Source organism: Corvus brachyrhynchos, unplaced genomic scaffold (assembly GCF_000691975.1).
Source record: "Corvus brachyrhynchos isolate BGI_N302 unplaced genomic scaffold, ASM69197v1 scaffold145, whole genome shotgun sequence".
Classification (NCBI taxonomy): Eukaryota; Metazoa; Chordata; class Aves; order Passeriformes; family Corvidae; genus Corvus; species Corvus brachyrhynchos.
In genome coordinates, this window is record NW_008238344.1 from 114804 (window position 1) to 135483 (window position 20680).

At 47.1% G+C, this 20680-nt stretch overlaps 1 protein-coding gene across 1 annotated transcript in view; it reads left to right on the forward strand.

Annotated features, from left to right (window-relative positions):
- Positions 1-557: 557 nt before the first annotated feature.
- SSH2 (slingshot protein phosphatase 2) overlaps positions 558-20680 on the forward strand; it is a 29239-nt gene continuing 9116 nt past the window's right edge. Inside the window, exons 1-11 of the mRNA XM_017735157.1 lie at positions 558-616; positions 745-848; positions 5483-5547; positions 10202-10323; positions 12730-12798; positions 13557-13622; positions 14644-14838; positions 16621-16714; positions 16835-16963; positions 19051-19097; positions 20469-20615. Coding sequence (XP_017590646.1) covers positions 558-616; positions 745-848; positions 5483-5547; positions 10202-10323; positions 12730-12798; positions 13557-13622; positions 14644-14838; positions 16621-16714; positions 16835-16963; positions 19051-19097; positions 20469-20615 — 1097 coding nt within the window. The remainder of the gene's footprint in view (positions 617-744; positions 849-5482; positions 5548-10201; positions 10324-12729; positions 12799-13556; positions 13623-14643; positions 14839-16620; positions 16715-16834; positions 16964-19050; positions 19098-20468; positions 20616-20680) is intronic.

Consider the following 20680-nt stretch of genomic DNA (forward strand, 5'->3'; position numbering starts at 1 on the left):
TGCTGAAGGGAGACATTTGTTTCTGCAGGTCATCAGCTGTGTCTGAACCACAAAGCTCGGGGTTAACGGAGTCCATAATTACCCAGATGCGTGGGCTTGTTCTATTCATCACCATTTAGAAATGTGGATCTGTCATCTTGACTTTCAAATCGAAAATGTAGCCATAGGTTAATCCCCTCTGCCTGCTCAGGTTGCACCTCTGCAGGCAGAGTGGCACCAGCACATGTTCTGCTTTTCAGTGTTTCTCTGTTTGTGTTGTTCCCAGTTATGCTTTGAATGTTTGCAGTACTTACATGGAAGGGGGGAAAGTTCTTAACCAACAGAATAATTTGGTCTAAATCACTTCCTTGCAAAAGAACAGAGAATGCATTCAGTGCTTTGAACCTCTCTTGTTCGTTGCTTTTTTCCTTTTTAAAGACAAGACAGTTTTCCTCACTCCCTGTTTCTCTCCCCTTACAGCATCAGCGAAAGCTTCCTCACTGTGAAAGGTGCAGCTCTCTTCCTGCCACGAGGAAATGGGGCATCCACTCCCAGGATCAGTCACAGGCGCGACAAACATGCAGGTAAATTGTGGTATCGGGAAGGGGGGAAAGTTCTTAACCAACAGAATAATTTGGTCTAAATCACTTCCTTGCAAAAGAACAGAGAATGCATTCAGTGCTTTGAACCTCTCTTGTTCGTTGCTTTTTTTCCTTTTTAAAGACAAGACAGTTTTCCTCACTCCCTGTTTCTCTCCCCTTACAGCATCAGCGAAAGCTTCCTCACTGTGAAAGGTGCAGCTCTCTTCCTGCCACGAGGAAATGGGTCATCCACTCCCAGGATCAGTCACAGGCGCAACAAACATGCAGGTAAATTGTGGTATCGATGGCTGGGGCTTGTCTGCTCCCTCTTGTTTCAGAGTCCACCTCCCTTGAGCTCATTCTCACCTGATGATACACGTTTGTCTGGTCCATGTGTGTATTATAGCCTGACCTGCCAGTCTCAACGCTGATAGGAAGGAAAGGTTTCGGAGGTCTCCTGTTCAAACAGGATCATCAAACAAATGAGTTACATCAGGGCAGCAGTCATGACATGGTGGAGACTTGAGAGTAACTGCCCCCCAAAATATCATCCTGTAGTTGTAGTCTGAGAGAGGGAGGGGAGGGTTGCCTTCAAAGCCTTCATGCACTGCACTAGCACACCTGAGGTTGTGATACGGGGTGAGTAATGGTCCTTCCTAATCTGAGAGTAACCAGTTATGATGGAGGAAAGGGAGGAGACTTACCAGACTCACCTCTATGTGGGGTGAGGAAACCTCTGAGCAAAGTCAGTGTGACTTCTCAGAGCTGTGAAGCAGAGTGAGTAATACAGAGTCAGTTACAATTCCGCCTCCTTTATCTGCTGGAAGTTTGATTTGTGGTTTTGCTTTGACTCTCTTTGAAAAGTCGCTCTGAATATTGTAACTCAAACATTTCAGGGTAGGGTATTTTTCATTGGCTATATGGTGCTTAATCACTGATGGAGTTTTACAGGCATCAAATAGTGTGGGGATTTTCCCTTCCATAAAGCAATCAACAGGAAACAAAAATAAATTGAGACCTTCAGACTTGCAAATGAGACAGAGGTAGAAACAGAGACAGGAGTCAACGTGTTTTGCCAGAAAGTGACCAGGAAAAACGTGATTTGGTTTGGTTCCAGGTGTAGATCCCTTTGTACTTTGACACCATCAAACTGTCATCCACCTCTGCATCTGTCAGAGTTACGGATGTGATGACTGGCCACCTCAAAATCTGTTTGCAAACATATTTATAGAAAAAGTTTAAGTCAGAAGGCATTTAATTATATACTTCCACTCAAACATAGCACAAGTGGTACCCAAATTGCTTTGGTGAGATGCATTAATTACCAGTTGTCAAAAGAAAATGTTCTGATACTTAATTTAAAGCTGGCCTTTCTGGTCGAGAGTGAAGTGAAATGTCCTTTAGCATGAAAGTGGAGTCACCAGACTTTAAGAAGTTTCTCTTGGCCCATCTTGCTTTTTAATCTCTCCAAAGTCCATTGCTGAAGCCCTGGCACTGCTGCCTTGGCTTTGCCTTACTGAGGAGACCCACAGGGGAGTTTTCCTGGTGAACACCTGCAAGGCAGCACAGACAGCTGTTGAGTCTCTCTCCTTGCTGCTTCTGCTTGCTCCAGCTGATTTGCATGAGGTCTGGAGACCTTGGTGGAAAATAATTGCTTGTCTAATCAGCTCAGAGCTCTTGGAAGCCAGATTGCCAAGGAAGCAAATCCGGTGTGTTGTAATTGCTTACAGCGAGATGTTTGGTATTGCCGAGGCTGGCTTGCCTAAGGGGTGGGATTTTTGTTCTTAGAAGACCTATTTTATTCCTGTTTCTTCAGTTTACAGGGTGAGATTTAATGAGACGTCGGTACTTGTCCTTTCCTCAGCTTCCCTGCCTGTCAAGTGATGGGAATGCTCTAGTGACTTTTTTTATGGTGCTTGGAGTTTTCACTGAAGAGAGTCCCTTGTCTGAGTGTGCACCAGATTTCTGTGAATTTTTCTAATATCAGCAGACCAAGACACCAGAGGATCAGTGTGTCACCTTCCTGAGCAAAACATCTGCGCCACCAGAATTAATCAGTGATGTGGAGAGCGTGGCTGGCAGAGTGTGTGCAGCTGCCTCCTTTCTGGGACACTGATAATCCATGCTCAGCTTCCATCCCCATGTGTGACTTATCTCTGGCACACAAAATTAGAAGGGGGTAGAGAGCGGGCATAACTTTCCAGTATGGAATTGCTGCCTATGGATGCAATAGTATTTCAAGTGGCTCCAAGAGCATTTTCTAGGAAGGCTGACTGACCTTCCTGACCTGCCTTTTTAATTCATCAGAGGTGCTAGAATCCGGTGTGAAGAGTGAATGGGTAACAGGAAATCATTAATGCTCACACCCATTTCTCTAATCACATCTCCATAAATAGGAATCATTGGCAGATTGACTAGATATGGTACCAGCTGTCCATGCTCCCCTCCCTGGGTGGTCCTGTGCCACCTGGCAAACTTCTGTGGGATGGTGGGCTTGCTTTTCCACAACAAACAACGTTGGAGGAGGCCAGAAAGGGATGTAACTTCCCTGGCGCTTTTGCCATCTCTGGAATACTGTGAATCACTTTTCAGATCCCACCCTCGCCCATGCTTTGCACCTTGCCTGCCAGCTCAAGGAAACAAAAGCATCTGCTCAGCGCAGGACAATGTGATAGGAAGCAGCAGCCCTGACATGAATGCCAGCAAAGCCAGCTCTTCACAGGCCAGGATGTGATATCTTTGTGCTGATTCTGGCATGTTAAAGCCTTTCCTTTGGTTTTTCTTAATCCAGGAAGTTTACAAAATGCCTTGTGTGTTTGGGACTGAAAACACTGCAAATTGATTAAAGCTGGCCAAGGAAGCAATCCTTTACTTTCCAGCTCTGGAGATCCCAAGGCTGGCACGGGAACAGGGAGGAGCGTGGTAAACTTTCTGAGGATGAAGGATAATGGAGCTCCTTGACTGAGCCTTGCAGAAAGGGTTGTCGTAGAAACTTCCTCTCTTCAAGTACTGAGATAATCCACTAGTCCAGGTGATTTTATTTTTTAAACTCCAGAAACTTTGTCTCTTAAGATGGTCCCTAAATTACTGGCAGCAAGAAGTAGGAACTGCTACATTTTGGAGAGGGGAAAAAGCTGAGGTGAAGCATCTTTGATTTCAGACTAAGACATGTGGATGCTTCATGAGTCAAATACTTGCTGAGCTCTTCCAGGCTGTGGGCAGGAGGTGCAGAGAGACCTTCACTTGTTGACTGACAGTTCTCGACGATTCCCACTGTGGTAATAGCTGCAGCTTGCTGGAACTGAGCAGTGCCATCAGGATTTTGCACTGCTGTTGACGTGGGGAGATCCTGTCATGGCACTCCCGGCAGAACAAGCATCTGATGGATGACTTTGCCTTCCTGAGTACCCTACCTCCATAAATAATTGCTATTTAGGGAGGCTCATGCCAGCCACTCCCAGTGCTGGGAACAATGTCCATGGGCAGGAAGCAGCTTCAGGTGCTTGTCGCCGGTGATACTTTGTGATTTCCCAGGCACTGCTGAGTGCCTCAGTGTTCCCACCCCCAGTTAAAAACGCATTCCCAGATCGCTGACTCATATTCCATATGCTGAAATTTGTTTCAAGGAGGAAGGAAGATGAGAGCAGGGAATGCAGTGTCCTGTGTAACCCACTCCACGCTATGGGTCTCTATGCCATCCAGAGAGGGGCTGCACAGCCCTTCAGCCTTGCTCTTCCACCAGCTATAAAAATCATTTGGAAACCAGGTACTCTCACTGGGCAGCCTTTTCTTTCTTCCCCTTCCTTTTTTTTGGTATTTCTGGATGCTTCTCCATGTCCAAGGTTTTCCTTATTTCTGAGAATCCGAAATAACATGGGTTCTAGCACCACTGGTGAATCAGAAAGGGAGGTCGGGGAGATTAACCAGCCTTCCTAGAAAAGGTTCTTGTAGCTGTTGCCTAAACTCAACTTCTTTGCTGTGGGGGAGTGGGAGAAGGTAGAAGAGTAAAAGCTCCTCTTCTTGCTGATCTGCGCCACCCACCTGGCAGCCCTGCACTCTCCTTTCTGGGAATGCTGATTAATTTGCCATGTAATGATTGAAAAAGCAGCCCCTTGCAGGAGGTGTTGCTGCTGGCTGGTACTCAGGGGGTGATGTTGGCTCTCTACATACCAGGAGTAGTGCTGAGAAGTCAGTGCAGCAGTGCTGACAGAAAAGCATCTCACTTGTCTTTGAAATGCTCGATGTTTTAGGAACCTGGGACACTTGTCTCTTCTTAATAAGACTTAAAATCACAGTCATGCAGTAAATTTAATTTTCTTTTATTTTTCCTCAGCTTTACCAGGAAAGGTGTTGCAAGCATTTTCTAGGAAAAAATTATAAAAGTTTGATTTTTTCAGGTGGCAGTTCTTAGCTGCTTTTGGGCAGGGTTGGTACACAACTGTAGGTGGGCATGTGCTGCTCTAAGGTGGGACTAAATCTCACTCCAAAGAGAGGATACTTTTGCCTGGGTAGTAGTTCTGCACTGAGTAATAAGCTGGTGTAAAAGAAATGGCAGATTTCTGTTTTGGAGCATGTGGTAGAATGAGATGTTGAACCATGGGGTGGGGTCCATTTCGACCTAGTTTGACTTGTCTGTCAGAGGAGCTCTTGAGTACCGAAACACTGTTCATTTCTGTTCAAAAGGGTAACAGAATTTAGCAGGAGAGAACACGGTAACACAGGAACAGGTGAGCACACAGAGCAAAGAGCAGCTGACTTAAGAGATGACAAAACTCCCATCTCTGAGTAGGTGGGAGTGACAGTGACGACACTCCTGGTGACGTGTCAGGTTTCTCGGTGGACATTTGCTCTGGCTGGACAGCCAGGAGCTTGCATGTGATTTAAACTATTTTTGTGCATTCACCTTGCCCTCTTGCCCACAGGGGATCTCCAGCAGCACCTGCAGGCCATGTTCATCCTGCTCCGCCCAGAAGACAACATCAGACTGGTAGGTTGGCTTTCTGCTTATCTCCTGTGAACCAACGCAAAGGTTAAGCACCACTTGACAAATACACCTGTGTAACTCGGGAGCAGTGGTGTGTGTGTGTGTTGGAGTGGTTTCGTCAGCAGGTTTGGGGAGGCTTTGCAACCACAAAGGTAGAAAAGCAGCTAATTGTGAAAGGCCTGCTTTGGTTGTTCGGTGAGACAAATTGTATGGCTAGAAGGTTGTCTTTGAACCCAGTACTGAGTGTGCTCTCATAAAGTATTGTAACAGTTGCCAGAGAGGATGGGTAAATTATCTTGGTGTCCTGTTTAAATCAAGAGTAGGTGACTTACGTCTGACCAGTGTGAGCATCTGCCCTTCTATCAGAGTTCAGTTGTGTTCCTCACTCTGCTCTCCTGACTTGTGGCATGCCAAAAGGCCATGGCTGAACAGGTGGGAGCACGTAGGATCCCCATGTGGCCATGCACCTACGCTGAACCTTGGCCTTCTGCTTTCCTGGGCTGTTGCCTCCTATAATGATACAACAAAAACGAGGCATTGCTGTTCATAGCATTGGTGCACAGTCCTGAAGACCTCCGGAAGCCAAATGTGAGCAGTGAGGAATTTGCCTGGGACATGTTGAAGTGCTCTACAAGGCCAGGCATGACTGCAGTATGTCTGCAGCTCTCATCACTCAGTAGCCTGAAGTTTCTTTCCTGTGTTTTCTTGGTGCATCTTAGCAACGTCTGCCCAAAGAAGGACTGCCAGCATCACAAGTGTTGTTCTGGCACCTCTGGTTTGCTGACTCCTCCTGAGCTGTGCTGGAGATGGACTGATTGTATGAGTATAGCTAGGAAACCGCCAAGGTTACTATGGAATGCTTTAGCTTCCCAAGTGACCACCAAAAATAATAGCCAAAGGACCCACTCCCCTAAACTTTGCCAGGCACACCTTGCTGTCACTAAAATTTCAGCGAAAGTGATGGGAATGAGGGTTCTCAATGCTTTTCAGAATTTGAGCCAGGGTTAGAACATTGGAAGCTATTGAACAAGGCATTGTTCAGCAGTATCACTGGCTACATTGTGTGATTTGGGACAAATTAGCCTTAACAGCTGAATAAGGACTTTGTGGGCTGAGACATAAACCCTTTTGTCCAGAGCTACATTTGGAATGCTGAAATCTTGCATGAGGTTAAGTTCGATAGTCTACTTGAATTTAATTGATTCTTGATGAACGAAGGGTGTGCAGGGCTGCAATGGACTCTCTCATAAAACAGCAGATACAAATGAGATTTGAAATATAAACAGTACTGAGAGAAATGCATTCTCTTCATTTTGTTGGCTGCTGTCATTCAGAGGGCAGGCTTCACAGCTCAGGGGGCAGCAGAGGAATCTAATCCTCTAAAAACCTACACTTAAAATTTGGAACAACTCTTGTTTCTGTTGGAGCTGTTGGCAGAGGTTTTTAGCCTTCCATGAAAGCAGGATTAGAGCCATAGTACCAGTGTAAGATCAGTAGGAAGGAGGAAAAGCAGTTAAGAATGCAAAGTGATTGAACATGTTCCTGTAGCTTAGCAGAGCTGGGAACTTGAAAGTTGGACGTGCTTTTTTTGTCTTCAAATCAATTATCTCCATGAGAAATGTGTTTTTGTATGAAACACCTACTATCGTGGAGCATGAAAGGTCAGTATGAACTTCTCAGAATGTGCTGTTCTTAAGGGCTGGTGAAATATCACATCATACTTCTAATGATACAAGAATGTAGCAGAAGATAAAGTTGGCTTGTGTTCAGGTGAGCCTAAAACTTAAGAAGAGTATGGCTGGCCCCGAAAGGACTACAGGGAATGACTTGTTTTGACCAGACTACAGATAACCTTCCCAAACTGAGGAGAAAGCCAGCTCTGTGTAGATGAGCTGGTTGAGAAAGAACTTTCCACCTCATCACAGTTGCTGAAGCGAGGCCATCCTCCCTAGAGTGACTGGGATTTCAAATATCCTCATTTAAAAGGCATCAGAGCACTTGGTGTGCTCCTGCTGGCAGGTGAGCATGTGAACTAGCACTTCTTGGAAAGGTTAGAGATTCATTTGTGATTTGGTAGGCATGTTTGGGCTCTAATAGTAACTTTCAAAGTTGGCTGGTTTACAGTGTCCAATCTGCTGTTTTCTCCAGTAAATTTAGCAAAACAAGTTATCTGCCCCAGTCACGGTTCTTTACTTTGTGCTAAGGGTGTAAGTGTTGAACCAGAGATCCACACTAAGCTATGCCCTGTTTCTCTTAACTGGCCTCTGAAAATCCCACCCCACCAGCGTGTAGCTACGTGACCTTTGCTCACTGTTTGTCTCGCCCTGTTCTAAAGGGTCTTGCATCAAGACTTCCCATTACTTCTGGCCAAATGGGTTTAGCAAAGTATGTTAGATTTTGTTAATCCTCTTGCTGCTGGACTGTCCTCAAGAGAAGCAGAACAGAAACTCCTGTGTGGATGCCCCAGACATGGGGCAGCTGCATCCGTCTGCTCCCGTTTTAGGCAAGTCTGTGCTGCTTGTTGAGGTTTGGTTTTAACCACCAAGACCTTGGTGATTACTTGCTCTTCTAGGTTGAAGAGCACCTTTCTGTTTTCCCACAAGTGGTTAGTTCTAGGAACAACCATCTTGGGGAGGATTCGCACCTTGAAGGACTGACCAGTTTGATCCTCCATGTTTCCAAAGGAATCCCAGTGACTCAAGAAGCAAGAAGGAAAATAAGGCTGGTTTTAGCATGATTTATCCTAAGGAGATGGGGTGGGGCATAGTCTCTGGCTGTACAGAGCACGGCTGTCTGCTGGCATCAGCATTTGGGTAGTTTCTGTTGGTCTTTGGTCCCACTGGGCAAGTCTGGAAGACTCTATCAACACCATCTCCTGCCTGCACTTGCTATTCTGCCCCATCACCAGAGCTGCTGCTCCCTGCAATGCCACTGGGAAGCTTTCCCTGCCGCATTCAGCATTCCCTGCCACAGAGCACTCCGCGGGGATGGCGAGCTCTGTTCAGCTGCCAGGCACTGGTTTAACCTTTGCTGTAGACTCCACCATGTCTTGTGGTCAAGATTTCCCAGCTGGTGGACAGGAGAGCTCTGAGGAGATCAGAGGGGGCTTCCTCTCAGCTGAGAGGTGCTGTTCTGACCTCAAGACTGAGTTGTAAACAACTAAAGGAGCATATTGGGAAAGGCAGCCTGCTCCTGAGAGATCTCACACAGTAGGTAATTTCGGAGCTTTTTTAAGGATGATTGTTTACACTGGGGTCTCTGAGCCATGACCTGCTGTGAAGGCCACCAAGAGGTGTCTACACAAGCAGTGGCTCAGGAGGGCTTCTGGTGCTTGAGGAATTTGGGTTCAGTTTGTGGAGGATGTCAAACACCACTTCAAACTTCAACCACCGGGTTGCAAGGAATTCAGGAACTGGGTCCCGTTGCAGCAGGCAGGGATGTGTCCACAGCATGGTGCAAGGCTGGGCTGGGACGGCTCCTTCTCGCCTGTGTTTGCTCTCTGCAGGCCCTGCTCAAAGTTCAAGCAGCAGTTTAACAGTGTGGTAAAAACACTGAGGCCAGACAGAGTCTTGGGGTTGGATTGGGCCATCCAAAGTTAAGGTTTAGTATACAGAATTAAGACACTTCCTTTCTAGGGATGTCCTAGTTTCTCTGGTTGGGATCCTGTGACTAAAATAGCTGCAGACAGCTTGGAACAGAGTCCAAGAAGTGTTGCAAGTAAAGGCTGCCTGCTGCATGTGTTGATAAGCAAAACTTTCAGTGCTGGGCTCCCTTCCCCGGGCTCCTCATTAACCAGCAGTCTGTCTGCAAAATTTCCTGGAGTCCCTTCAGTTCTCACTCCTTGTGGCTTCTGGAGGAGCAGCTCACCTCAGTGCAGCCTTCCAGGAGCTTCAGCATTGATCTGACACTCACAATTTAAGTTCCACTGCTCTCTGAATGCTCTCAGTAGTATTTGATTTGGAGGATTTTGGGCTGAACACCAGTCCTCCTAGAGCTCTTTTGGCACTGGGGTGCAAGTGAACGTGGCAGGAGCAACGAGGCACGATGACTTTCACCTTTCCTGGGCGATCTGAATCCAGTGAAGAATACAGCTTAATCATAGGAATATCTTTTCCTGCCAGGTGTACGGCAGCACGGTTGCTTCTGCACCGGGGAACTTGCCAGAAGAATTCAAAGGGCCAACAGGAAACCACATTTGAATTAGATCCTGGTTTTCTGTCCAGCTGCCTGGGCAGCTGGTGGAAAGAGACTCATTGGAGCTGTTGTTGCGCACAGTAGTTTAAAGGAAAGCTCTGGTTCTTGGGGCAAAACCAAAAGTTGAAGGTTCAACACCCGTCTGTCTCACTGATGGTCCATGAAGCTCACTGGGCTGGGACCAGTCAGAGGGCTGAAGGTTGTTCAAAATCAGCCTTGGTGGGACAGAGCAGGGCCTGCAACCAGGTGTGCAGAGTGCACCAGGAGCATCCCAGCTGTTGAGGAAGGCACTGTGTGGGAGTAGAGCACTTCTTACCCAGCTGAGGAGCGTGGGACATCCGTACGAGTCCAGACTGCATCACTGCTTCTGCGCCTGTCACTCAGCATGAAAAAGTGGTCTATAAAGGTAATAATGTGTGTTTTGCTGACTGCACTGCTGATCTCTTCCCCTTCTTTTCTTCAGGCTGTAAGACTGGAAAGTACCTACCAGAACCGCACTAGATACATGGTGGTGGTGTCCACCAATGGCAGACAAGACACGGAGGAGAGCATCGTGCTAGGAATGGATTTCTCTTCCAATGACAGGTACTCAGAGTGTCCAGGTGGGGAAGTCCTTGTGCTCACCCCCACATCAAGTTCAGTGTAGAAATCACTGTTTGGTGTCTTGTGTTTCCTGGGGATACGCTGCTTTAGCTTTTCTAGCCTAACATTTTTCTTGAGATCCAGAATTGCCTTTTTATTTCTTCAAAGGACATGATAAATGTGAACACAGCAGTGCAGGTCAGCATTTCCTCATTCCTCCAAGCCTCAGGCTTCTGTGAGGATGTTCAGTGCCTCTGAATGGTCAGGTCCCCAAGCCCTGCCATCTGCACACCAGAGACAGGGACAATTTGCATGCAAAGAAAGAAAAAGCTGCAATTAGAGAAGCTGGACCTCAGGGTTCAGGAGAGCAGGTAACAAGAAAGTGACTGTCAGGCAGCCCCTTGCCAAGGTCGTGGCACAAAGGCCGGATGGCAGTGTCAGGGTTGGTGATGGCAGATCTTGCACACCGTGTGCTGTCCCCAGGCAGCAGTGTGTCCTCAGGGTTTAGTGCTTCTGCTTCATTCAAATAAATTCATGCTGACCTTTCCACAAGGCTCTGGAGTGTGGCTGGGAAGCAGCTTTTGCTGCTGGAGGGGCTGTAAGCCAGGAAACAACAACCCAGCAGCTTCAAGGGCAGAACCTTCATATTTAGAAGGGGACAGTGGGCACTTTGGAGAGGGCATGGGGGCACATGACTCTCTTACAAAGAGCTTTAAGTCTTGGTCTCTACTGCAAGACAATCAACTGGGTATTCAACCAGTTTTGGAGGCTTCATACTTGTGCTTACTTCCAGCACAACTGCTACAGGTGTAAGTCTTGCTTTTGACACTAGTTGGAATAAATTACTTCCAGGTAGTTAGTAGGATCACTAGAAAATTTTTTTGAACTATTTGGCTCAGAAATTGCCTTCCAAACATTGCCTGCTGGTCACAGCAGCCACCATGCTTGGTTTGGATGCTTAGCTTGGGTGATGCCTGTTAAAATGGGGGACCAGCTTGATGCCACCCCTGGCTCCTGTCTCTGCACATGTGTGCACAGCTGTGGCTCAGAGATGCTCTTGCCTTGGGGCAAGAATAACTTGTCCTTGCACAGGTTGCTGTGAGCTTGGAACTCGTCGTTGGCTGTGATGTACCAGCACAGCCACCTTTGATAACTGAGAGCTCGCTGGTATTCAGTCTCTAATAACATAGCAGGGTCGTTTTAGCTTTCTGCTGGAGTTCCTGGGGTTCTGGATGGTCACTGTGATCTGCCCTCCCCGAGCCCACTCGGTATTTATAACTCCATGTAGACTTGTTGCTATGGTCTCTGATAAGCGCTCGCTGAACAGTATCACTAAAAATACCCCGGCCACCTTGGGAAGCCTTTTAAAAACACATCTTTCCATGAGCTCATCTCATGTTGTCAACAGAAATAGCTGCATGCTGCACTGTCTCCTGGTGCTGGGCACCAGGCATGTACATTTCCAGGGCTCCCTGTTTGACCCTCCAAAGCCTGGTCTCGCCCTCTTCCCGCTCTTCTCGTGAGCTGGAGACTGGCAGGGGTGCTGGAAGTGGTGGAAATCTGGGAGCACCTGGTGCAAAGCATAAGAGCAGGAGGCAATTGAATTCTGTTCTTCAAGATGCTGCTTTGATTATGGAGCAGTTTTGCAGCTTTATGACATTCAGCTCTTTCAGTTTGACAACCTGGAGCAGGTTGTGTTGGGTTCCCCCGCCCCTGCCTTTTTTCCATCGCTTGGTTTCTGCTCTTAACTTGGCTTTTTGCTCAGCCTTACAGAAAACTGGTGGGACTGTGAGGGCAAAGAGAGCAAAGCAGCTGAGAAAGGAGTGGGATTGCCAGGGAGGTGTCTGTATGGGATGGCTGTTGTGCTCATTCTTGAGGTGTGGGAGGGTGAAGAAGGGTCAGGAGTCAGCCACAGGTGATACAGGCTGTGATTGCCAACCTGCCATGCTGCCAGTCACCCTGCTATTGCACTGCTCTGCTCCCAGTCCCCAGCAGCTGTGGCTGAGGGACAAACAAGAAAATAAAACTGTGGATTGCAAAATCAGAGCTAGAACCAAACCTCTTGAGCCTGAGAGGGATTAATCTGTAAAGAAAGCCTTGAAGACTGTGAGCCCCCTCTGACCTTCTGAACAAAGTTCAGTGTTTTGGGATCCTGTTTGCTCTTCTCCTGGGTGTGTTAACCCTTTAAGCTTGCTTGAAAGGATATTGCTGTACCCTGAATCCGGTTGGTGTTCCTTGGCAAGCCCCTGTAGAACAACATTGGCACCATTTGTCACTGAAGCAACAGTGGGATTTTTCATTTTCTTTTTTTTTTTTTAATGAATACAAAAATGTGCAACTATTGCCATGAAATCAGAATAATAACATGGAGCTGTAGTAGATAGACTGACTTTCTCTTTCTCACTGCAGTAGCACTTGTACGATGGGCTTGGTGCTGCCGCTCTGGAGTGACACCTTGATCCACCTGGATGGCGATGGGTGAGTGCTTCTGTGTGTTCTGTGCTAATACAACTTAGAACCAGGTGTATGGGGAAGGATTCCAGTGCTTGCAGAGCCCTTGCAGGTCCAGCAGCCCTCCTCTGTTGACCTGTATTGGGTTAGTAGGCTCAAAGGCCCTCAATCGCAGTGGTTGTGGCAGGGAACGCCAATAATTGACTTATCTGTGAATAAACACGCACTGAGACAGTGGCTTATGTGTGTGTTTAAGCTGGAGTAAAGGAGCTTTTACTGGCGAGTGGGTGTGTAGTGAAAGCTCCTTAAAGGGATCCTATTATGTGTTCTCCATCACGCTTGCAGCAGGCAGCACTCAGCCCAACATAAAGCAAGAATGATGTTTCTCTGCCAAATAGACACCTGATTTGCAGACTCCCGTTTGTGCCAGTTACTCAGGCTGTCCAGTGCAGTGCGTGGAATGACTTTTCTTTCCTTGGTAGCTGCCCCAGGATCTCTTTAGCTGGATTCTGTTGCTCCCAGCTGTGGCACTGAATTTGTGTTGCCAAGGTAAACAGCACAGCCCAGCACTGTCCCACTGTCTTAGTTTCGTTCCCAAACAGCAGCTGCTTTAAAAAGTTACTTAGAGCTTTTAGTGTGCTATTTTGATCTGTTTGCTAGCTGAACTCAGCAGTGTATGCATAGGGCTAGACCTTTGCTGTTCTAATGTGCTACAGACTATCAGTTATTAACTAAAAAGTGACTTTTGGGACACGTTTTTACTGTGCCTTTTTTCTTCTCACCAGAGGGTTCAGCGTATCAACAGATAACAGGGTGCACATATTCAAGCCCGTGTCTGTACAGGCAATGTGGTAAGTACTTACTACAAGCTATCCCAATGATCCTTTTTCCAGGTATTTTGGCTGCTTAAGCTCTTAAAAAGCAGGTGCTGCTTTACATTACTGGTACCTTGAGACCTACTTGAGCAGCCAAAAGTTTCCTTCAGAGACAGGGAAGGAAGTTTGATACCAAAGGAAAAAAGCCATGTAAGTGGTGGTGTACAGCAGCTTTGTCTCAGCTGAGGGCAAGGAAGGAATAGGGTAATTTTCCTTGCAAAGGGCTGCTGCTTTGAGCCCAAAGTCACATTGCTTTGAGTATATGTTTGAAATATTTTGAGACATGTTCGTTGTGATAGAGGAAAGAGAAGCTGCATGCATTTTTCTTTCCTTTTAGGGTGGTTCATGTAGTGATCATGAAAGTATTTCTGGCTTGAGCTTCTTTGCATTGCAAAAATACATCGCCTGTCAGCGATGCTGCTGTCACCCCAATGATTTTGACTTGGATCCTTCTGATCCCAGTCAAAGATTTAAAATAAGCTAAAAATAGGAGAGGGGGATTTGTTTCTCAGCAGCAGCTGAAGAAACTTCTGATACCCTTGTGCAGTGAGAGAGGGCAGACACCTAAACATCTCAGTACAGTCCTGAGCCCTTGGTTGTGCATGTCTGATTCCTGGGTGTCCCTGCCCTGCATGCAGGGCAGCTGATGGCACAGTCGGAGCTGTCAGCACCCTGTCTTGGACACAAACTCTGTGCATCTTATTTAGGGCTTGGGTATTTGTAGCAGATTTTGGAACCAGAGACACGGGTGCCTCTGCCCTCTGAATTGTGGGCACCTTCACTGCTGTCCATGCTTGTTTTGGCATGCTCCAATTAAGACATACAAGCTCTGGCAGCGCTAGGAATCCACAGCCTTGCAGGACAGCCTCCTGCACAGTGCCAGGGGTTTGTACCAACTGATGGGACATGAGCAGCATCCTGGATTTGGCTGCTGTGTAGTGCTTGATACCAGCCTGAGGGAGAAATGATAAACCTACAAATATCATTCCCTTGCTAGGTCTGCTCTGCAGAGTTTGCATAAGGCTTGTGAAGTGGCACGGAGCAACAATTACTATCCAGGGAGCCTCTTCCTCACGTGGGTCAGTTACTATGAGAGCCATATCAACTCCGACCAGTCGTCAGTCAACGAGTGGAATGCCATGCAAGATGTCCAGTCCCACCGCCCTGACTCGCCTGCCCTCTTCACAGATGTGTAAGTTGGGCTGGCTCTGCTGAGCCAGTATGTGGCTGTCCCCAAATGAGGAGAGAGTTTCCACAAGAGATTGCTCTTAATTAGGTATTAATAAGGAGAGGCTTCCTGTTCCATGTAATAAGTGGACTCTTGGTTAGGTAAACACCAGCACTGGAAGTTTGGCCCTCCTGGGGCTCCCTTGCATCTCCTGCAGCCTCTGTTTTCAGTTTAGTTGTTTACCTTGGGCTTTAGGCTTGCAGACCTTTGCTTCTGCAAGGTAAGTCCCGTGTTACTGGTGAGAGAGGTGTGGTGTACCTAAGCATTCTCTCTGCCGGTTTTGTCCTCTGGTTCCAGGCCTGGAAGGAGCAGGTTTCTCTGGACTTTGTTCTTACACTGGCACGTGGCTTTGCACATGTTTAGATTAACGTGGTCTTTTTATCCTTACTCAGTTCATTTTGCTGTAAAGTGTTTATGTATGGACTTCAGAGCACGTGAGCTCCGAAACATCCTCATCTCGTCCACCTGAAACACCTTAGAATGAGGGCAAACAGCAGTGCAGGTTTTTGTCATTCTGAGGAGCTCAGGAAGTGTGGAATGGGACAGTGTGTAGGTCCCACAATGCCTCCAGCTAAATGCTTGGGTATCAGGTGATAGATGGTCCAAAGCAGTGGCTGAGGTAAATGGGTAGATAATTTGGAAAGGCAGAATTTATAGGCTGTATCAACATACAAGGTTTACCACCCCTGTCATTAGTAACTGCTGATGGTGCTGATACCATATAACATGAAAGTAGTGTGTGACCAGATGTGGTGCCAAGTGTGAGGGTTTTCAGTTGCCCATTTTGTAATTACTTCACTGGCCCCAGCTGCTTTCCCAGGATAATAGTGCTTTTGGTTGATTAATGCTCCCAGATATTTCCTGTTGCTGGAGTCCAGTGAGTGAATAATGATGCTAAGCAGTTGTTCAGCTGTGAACAAGTCTTCACACTTGATTGTTTTTTAATGTACAAGGCGGGTGGCTGGAAAGTTTTGGCAAGCTGACAGATTAATATTTTCTTGTAGCTTTTCATATATAAATTTTATCTAACCCACCCTTTCCCTGGTGGCAACTTGAAATTTAATGATTTCCTGGGGACACTTAAACAGCATTCTCTTAAGGGAGTCCTGAAATAGTGCATGAGGTTAAAAGAACCAGGAACTTTCATGATTTTTATTTGTGAACCACCAGTTGAACACTTGCAACGCCCGTGCCCTTGCCAACCTGGCAGCCTTCCAGGGAAAGGTGGTGGGAGATGTCACTGCTGGGTCCCTTCTAAAGATGCTGGGTGAGCCAGCCCTGTGCTGCTGCTCTGCTGCAGCTTCTCCTGGTGTTACTCAGGCTATTTTTGCAGCTGGTGATAAGGCCCCTGGCAGCAGAGGCGGGAGGAATGCAGAGGCTTAGCTGCCCTCGTCTCTCCATGTAAGGAGTTTTGGAGCTGTTACCTTTCCAAGAAAGGTAGGGAGAGGCTTAGATATTGCTCCAGAGGGTATAATGCAGCCATCCCAATTTAAATTTTACCAAATACCAGAGGTTCTCTGGATGACTACAATGGATTAGGAGCATTCAGTTGGTGTCTTTCATATACGACTGTGAATCTAAACTGGGCTTTACTGTCACCTGAATTCCCTCCAGCTGAGGACATGCCTGGGGGAAGTAGTGTGAGAGTCTGAGACCCTGTAGAGTATGCAGTCTGTACCTATTTTAAAAGTGTCATGAATCCAGTTTGTCTCCCCTCCCAGTGACTCTGTTGCTTTCTTCTGACAGCCCAACTGAGCGGGAACGCACGGAACGGCTGATTAAGACCAAATTAAGGGAGATCATGATGCAGAAAGATTTGGAGAACATCACCTCAAAAGAGGTAAGTGGAGAGGGGAGCAGCCCTGGAAGTGCTGTTGTGCAAACTGAAGAGCTCTGTGCTTCATGCCATGAAGAAACAAAAGCTTCACGTGACTTCCTTGTGTCCCTCCTCCCCATGCAGATACGCACGGAGCTGGAGATGCAGATGGTGTGTAACCTGCGGGAGTTCAAAGAGTTCATTGACAATGAAATGATAGTGATCCTTGGGCAGATGGACAGCCCCACACAGATATTTGATCATGTCTTTTTGGTGAGTCTTAACAGTGAAGACAAGAACACTCCTAATACTTCCATGAGTTGGTTGACACAGGGGCCTCTGGAGGAAGTTAAAGGAATTCTAAAGGAGAGATTGGTCGATCTGGGGTCACATACTCTTAAGCGAGACAGTAGTGAACAAGAGCAGCCTGGCTTTTTGGCTATGCTAAGCTTTGCCTTGTAGCACCAAGCTGTAGACCCTGTCCCTAGAGGATGAAAAGATGAAAGTCTTAATTCTAACAGTTTTTCGGGGCTGTTTCCATTGATGTAAGACCAAGTTTTGTGGCTTTAACTGTCCAGGGTACCCACATGCCAAGTTCTTGTGTTTGGGAAAGGCATAACTACAGCAGAGAGGGAGGGAAGCTGTGTGACATCCAGGTGGAATGACGCTCTTGTAACACGGAAAGCTCTGAGTTCGTGTGATCCAGGAGGACCAGAGTAACATAACAAAGAATCCTGGAGATAAGTCACTTAAGGAAACATAAACATTTTGCTGTTTAATGTTTTGCTTGCTTAGTTGCTGCTGGGGCCTGTCTTAATTACTGCAGCTCCTTCTGATGAGTCAGCGTTCCGCTGGATTTCCCAGCCCCGGAGCCATGGACACAGGTTTGGTTGGGCTGTCTAGCCTGTGAGGTTGGCTCCACTTTAAACAAAGCCATTCCTCTTGGACCAGCTGGTCTTTCCAAATGGAGAGAGCCTCTCCCAGTCTCCGGCTCAGAAGGGATGGTCTCTATTAATGTGAGCACTCCCAGGATATCACGTTGGGGTAGAGCCAGGAAACTTGGAAGTACCTACGATGTAATGGATTTTTTTTTGCAGACTATGTGTTACAAGGGGAGAGAGAGACCTGTTACAGGCTTATGGTACTGGCCAAAAGCTGCACAGGCAGCTGGATCTACTGCAGGGCTTGGAGTCTTGGCTCCGAGCGCATTTAATAGGGAGAAAACCTTTCAAAAAAGGCTTGCAGGCAGCAGCACCAAGGAGAAGTGCTGTGGTTAGAGTGTGGAATAAAAGTATTTGCAGAGCAGCTGCTGTGGTGAGGAGCAGTGCTGCTGGGGCTGGGCACCAGCTTTGCTCGGGAGCATGTGTGCTGCAAGGCAGGGTTGTGTTGTGAGGGCTCCGAAAGGCAAGGAGCTGTTTCCTTCCAGGTCGAGGCAAGAACCCTGTGGGATCCCACTTAGGGAGTGCTAAAACAACTAAGCAGGAAATAAGAGACCTAATGATGTTGGTAATTATGGATCAAAGGACAGGAGAAAAGGCTTTCACCCCTGCAGCATTGTTCTCTGTACCTGTGGAAACTGATGGTTCCCAGGCCTGAATTAAATTGTTCTTCCTTGACTAGAAAGAGACAACATTAAACTGAGTCTGGGCCTTGGTAAATACAATCATTTTCATCTGGATCATCTTTCCATTTGGGAGCCTTTTTAGGGCCGGGAAGCAGAGAACTTGTACACCTTAAATTTTGAAGGCAACCTTTGAGTGGTTTTGTCCTCAGTCAGGTTTGTGTTTGAGCAGAAAGCAAGCAGCTTGGAGGCCCTGTGTGTGCTGCAGAGGACAGGGTTACCTAGCCAGGGTTAGTTAAATGTGTTCATTTCTCTGCTCACACAGGCTTTGAACGTGGGGAGAAGAGGTGTAACCCAAGTGAGCTTAGGTGTTGCTGCCTTTGATGTCGAGATGGGTGTTTCGTGTATAAGGAGCACCTGGATGGTTTTTAAATGCAGGCAGTTTCTCCTCTGTGGGGCAGAGCTGGCAGCAGCCTCCAGGGAAAGGGTGGAGTGGTCCTGTCTTGCTGAGGTTGATTTGTCAGCGGTTTGCAGGAAGTGCCAACACACAGTGCTGGGCTCTTGTTGGCAGAGCTGCTTCTTGTTTCAGAAGGGATCTGGTTAATGGGGTGAGAGAAGGTGCTGAACATCAGTCCTGGTTACCAGTTGTGTACCCCTATGCTCAAAGGACCCCCAGCTCTTCAACCTTTTGCTGGTCAGCTTCCTCCTCTGGTTCACTGGTGACCATCCCTCCCTCCACCAGTTGTCTGGCCATGCCTTCCTTCTGCCTGATGTGTCCCTTTGCATGTTTTCCCTGCAGGGCTCAGAATGGAATGCCTCCAATTTGGAAGATTTGCAGAACAGAGGGTGAGTAGCTTCAGGCCATCAGTTTAAAAGCAAGAGCCTGGCTTTAACCAACAAACTCTATTCCATACCTGCTGTGTAACCTGAGTCTTACTAAAGGGTTTGCAGATCCAAACAAGCTCTTGCTTCCTCCAAACTCCTTGTCCCACGAACAGGCACCCTAAAGTAAAAGAATCTTCCTCCGACCTTGACTAATGTCCCCAAGGCAAACAAAGGAAGGCAGCAAGCTCATAGCTATAAGTAGTAAAAAGCTGCAATTACTGAACTGGGTGCTGCATAGTTGGCTCCGTGCCCTCGGCCCCAGCCCGTTGTTCTGGACTGATTACAGAGGCACTTCGGACCTCCAGGCTGTGGCAGGAAGGAAAATGTGGAGAAGAGCATTTGGTGCTCTGAGTGGGGCCCAGTAGGAAGTAAAGTCCTGCAGCTCTCAGGCCAAGCACTGATGGGGTCCTCTGGTTCCTGCCATTCCTACTTTTCAAGCTTAGAGTGTCCTTTCTCCAGACCAGGTGGATATAAGCATCGGGATTGTGCAATTAAATAATTATTCATGGGTTTGGCTTATTTGTGCCAATCCAGTGGAAAAAACTAATCATGCTGCTGAATTGATAGTGTAATTCTATACCTCAGAAATTCAGCCTGGCAAAATTGACTCTTCTTGTTGAGCTCAGGCTTTGCTGTGGTTTCCTTGAGTCTGACAGGTCCTACTTGATTGCCAGTGATCTCATACCTGCTTGGGAAAAGGGGTGTCACTCCCTTGCAGCGCCCTTGTTCTGCCTGATATCCCAGCACGAGTGCATTTCATAAGCATCTTACAAGTAACCCTCAGGGCTAAAAATACTGAGTGCAGTGTACATAAATACCACACGCTTTCTCTAGCAGTTTCCTTTCCAGAAAATTTAGGGATAAGAAATAAATCCTCCCCAGAGGCTCATTGTCTGTTACATCTCTCTAGTTATTTTATGCATTTGTTTATCTTTGGTGTTACTTGGGGGCTTAGTGTTCATCTTCCCATGGTTTTGGTACAGCAGGAGGAGAGATTCACAAAGGGGCTTGGAGAAAAGTGTGCAAACACTAATTGCAGGAGCTCCTGTGGCATAAGTGTTGCTGACACATAGCATAGAGGTGGTGGGCAGTGTGACCTGACATAGTGCAGGGGAAGTTTATATCCATGGATCCCTGTTATCAGGCTCTACACTGCCCAGCAAAACCTATTGTCTGTGTTAGCTGCTGCTTCCTTGCATTAAGTCCTGGTTTCCCAGGAATTTTGTTCAAGAGTGCACTTCCAAATGCCCTTAGCAAAGCAAGGCAAGGCTGCAGTGTAGCAGTGGGACATCTCTCTGAACTGGCTGTGTTTCTCTCTGTGTTCCCATGCAGGGTGCGGTATATTTTGAATGTGACTCGAGAAATAGATAATTTCTTCCCTGGGCTCTTCGAATACCACAATATTCGGGTTTATGATGAAGAAGCTACAGATCTTCTGGCTTACTGGAATGATACCTACAAATTCATCTCCAAGGCAAAGTAAGTCTTTTCAGAAAACGCAACACACACGTTTAGAAGATATATACTAAGCATTTTGTTTTCCT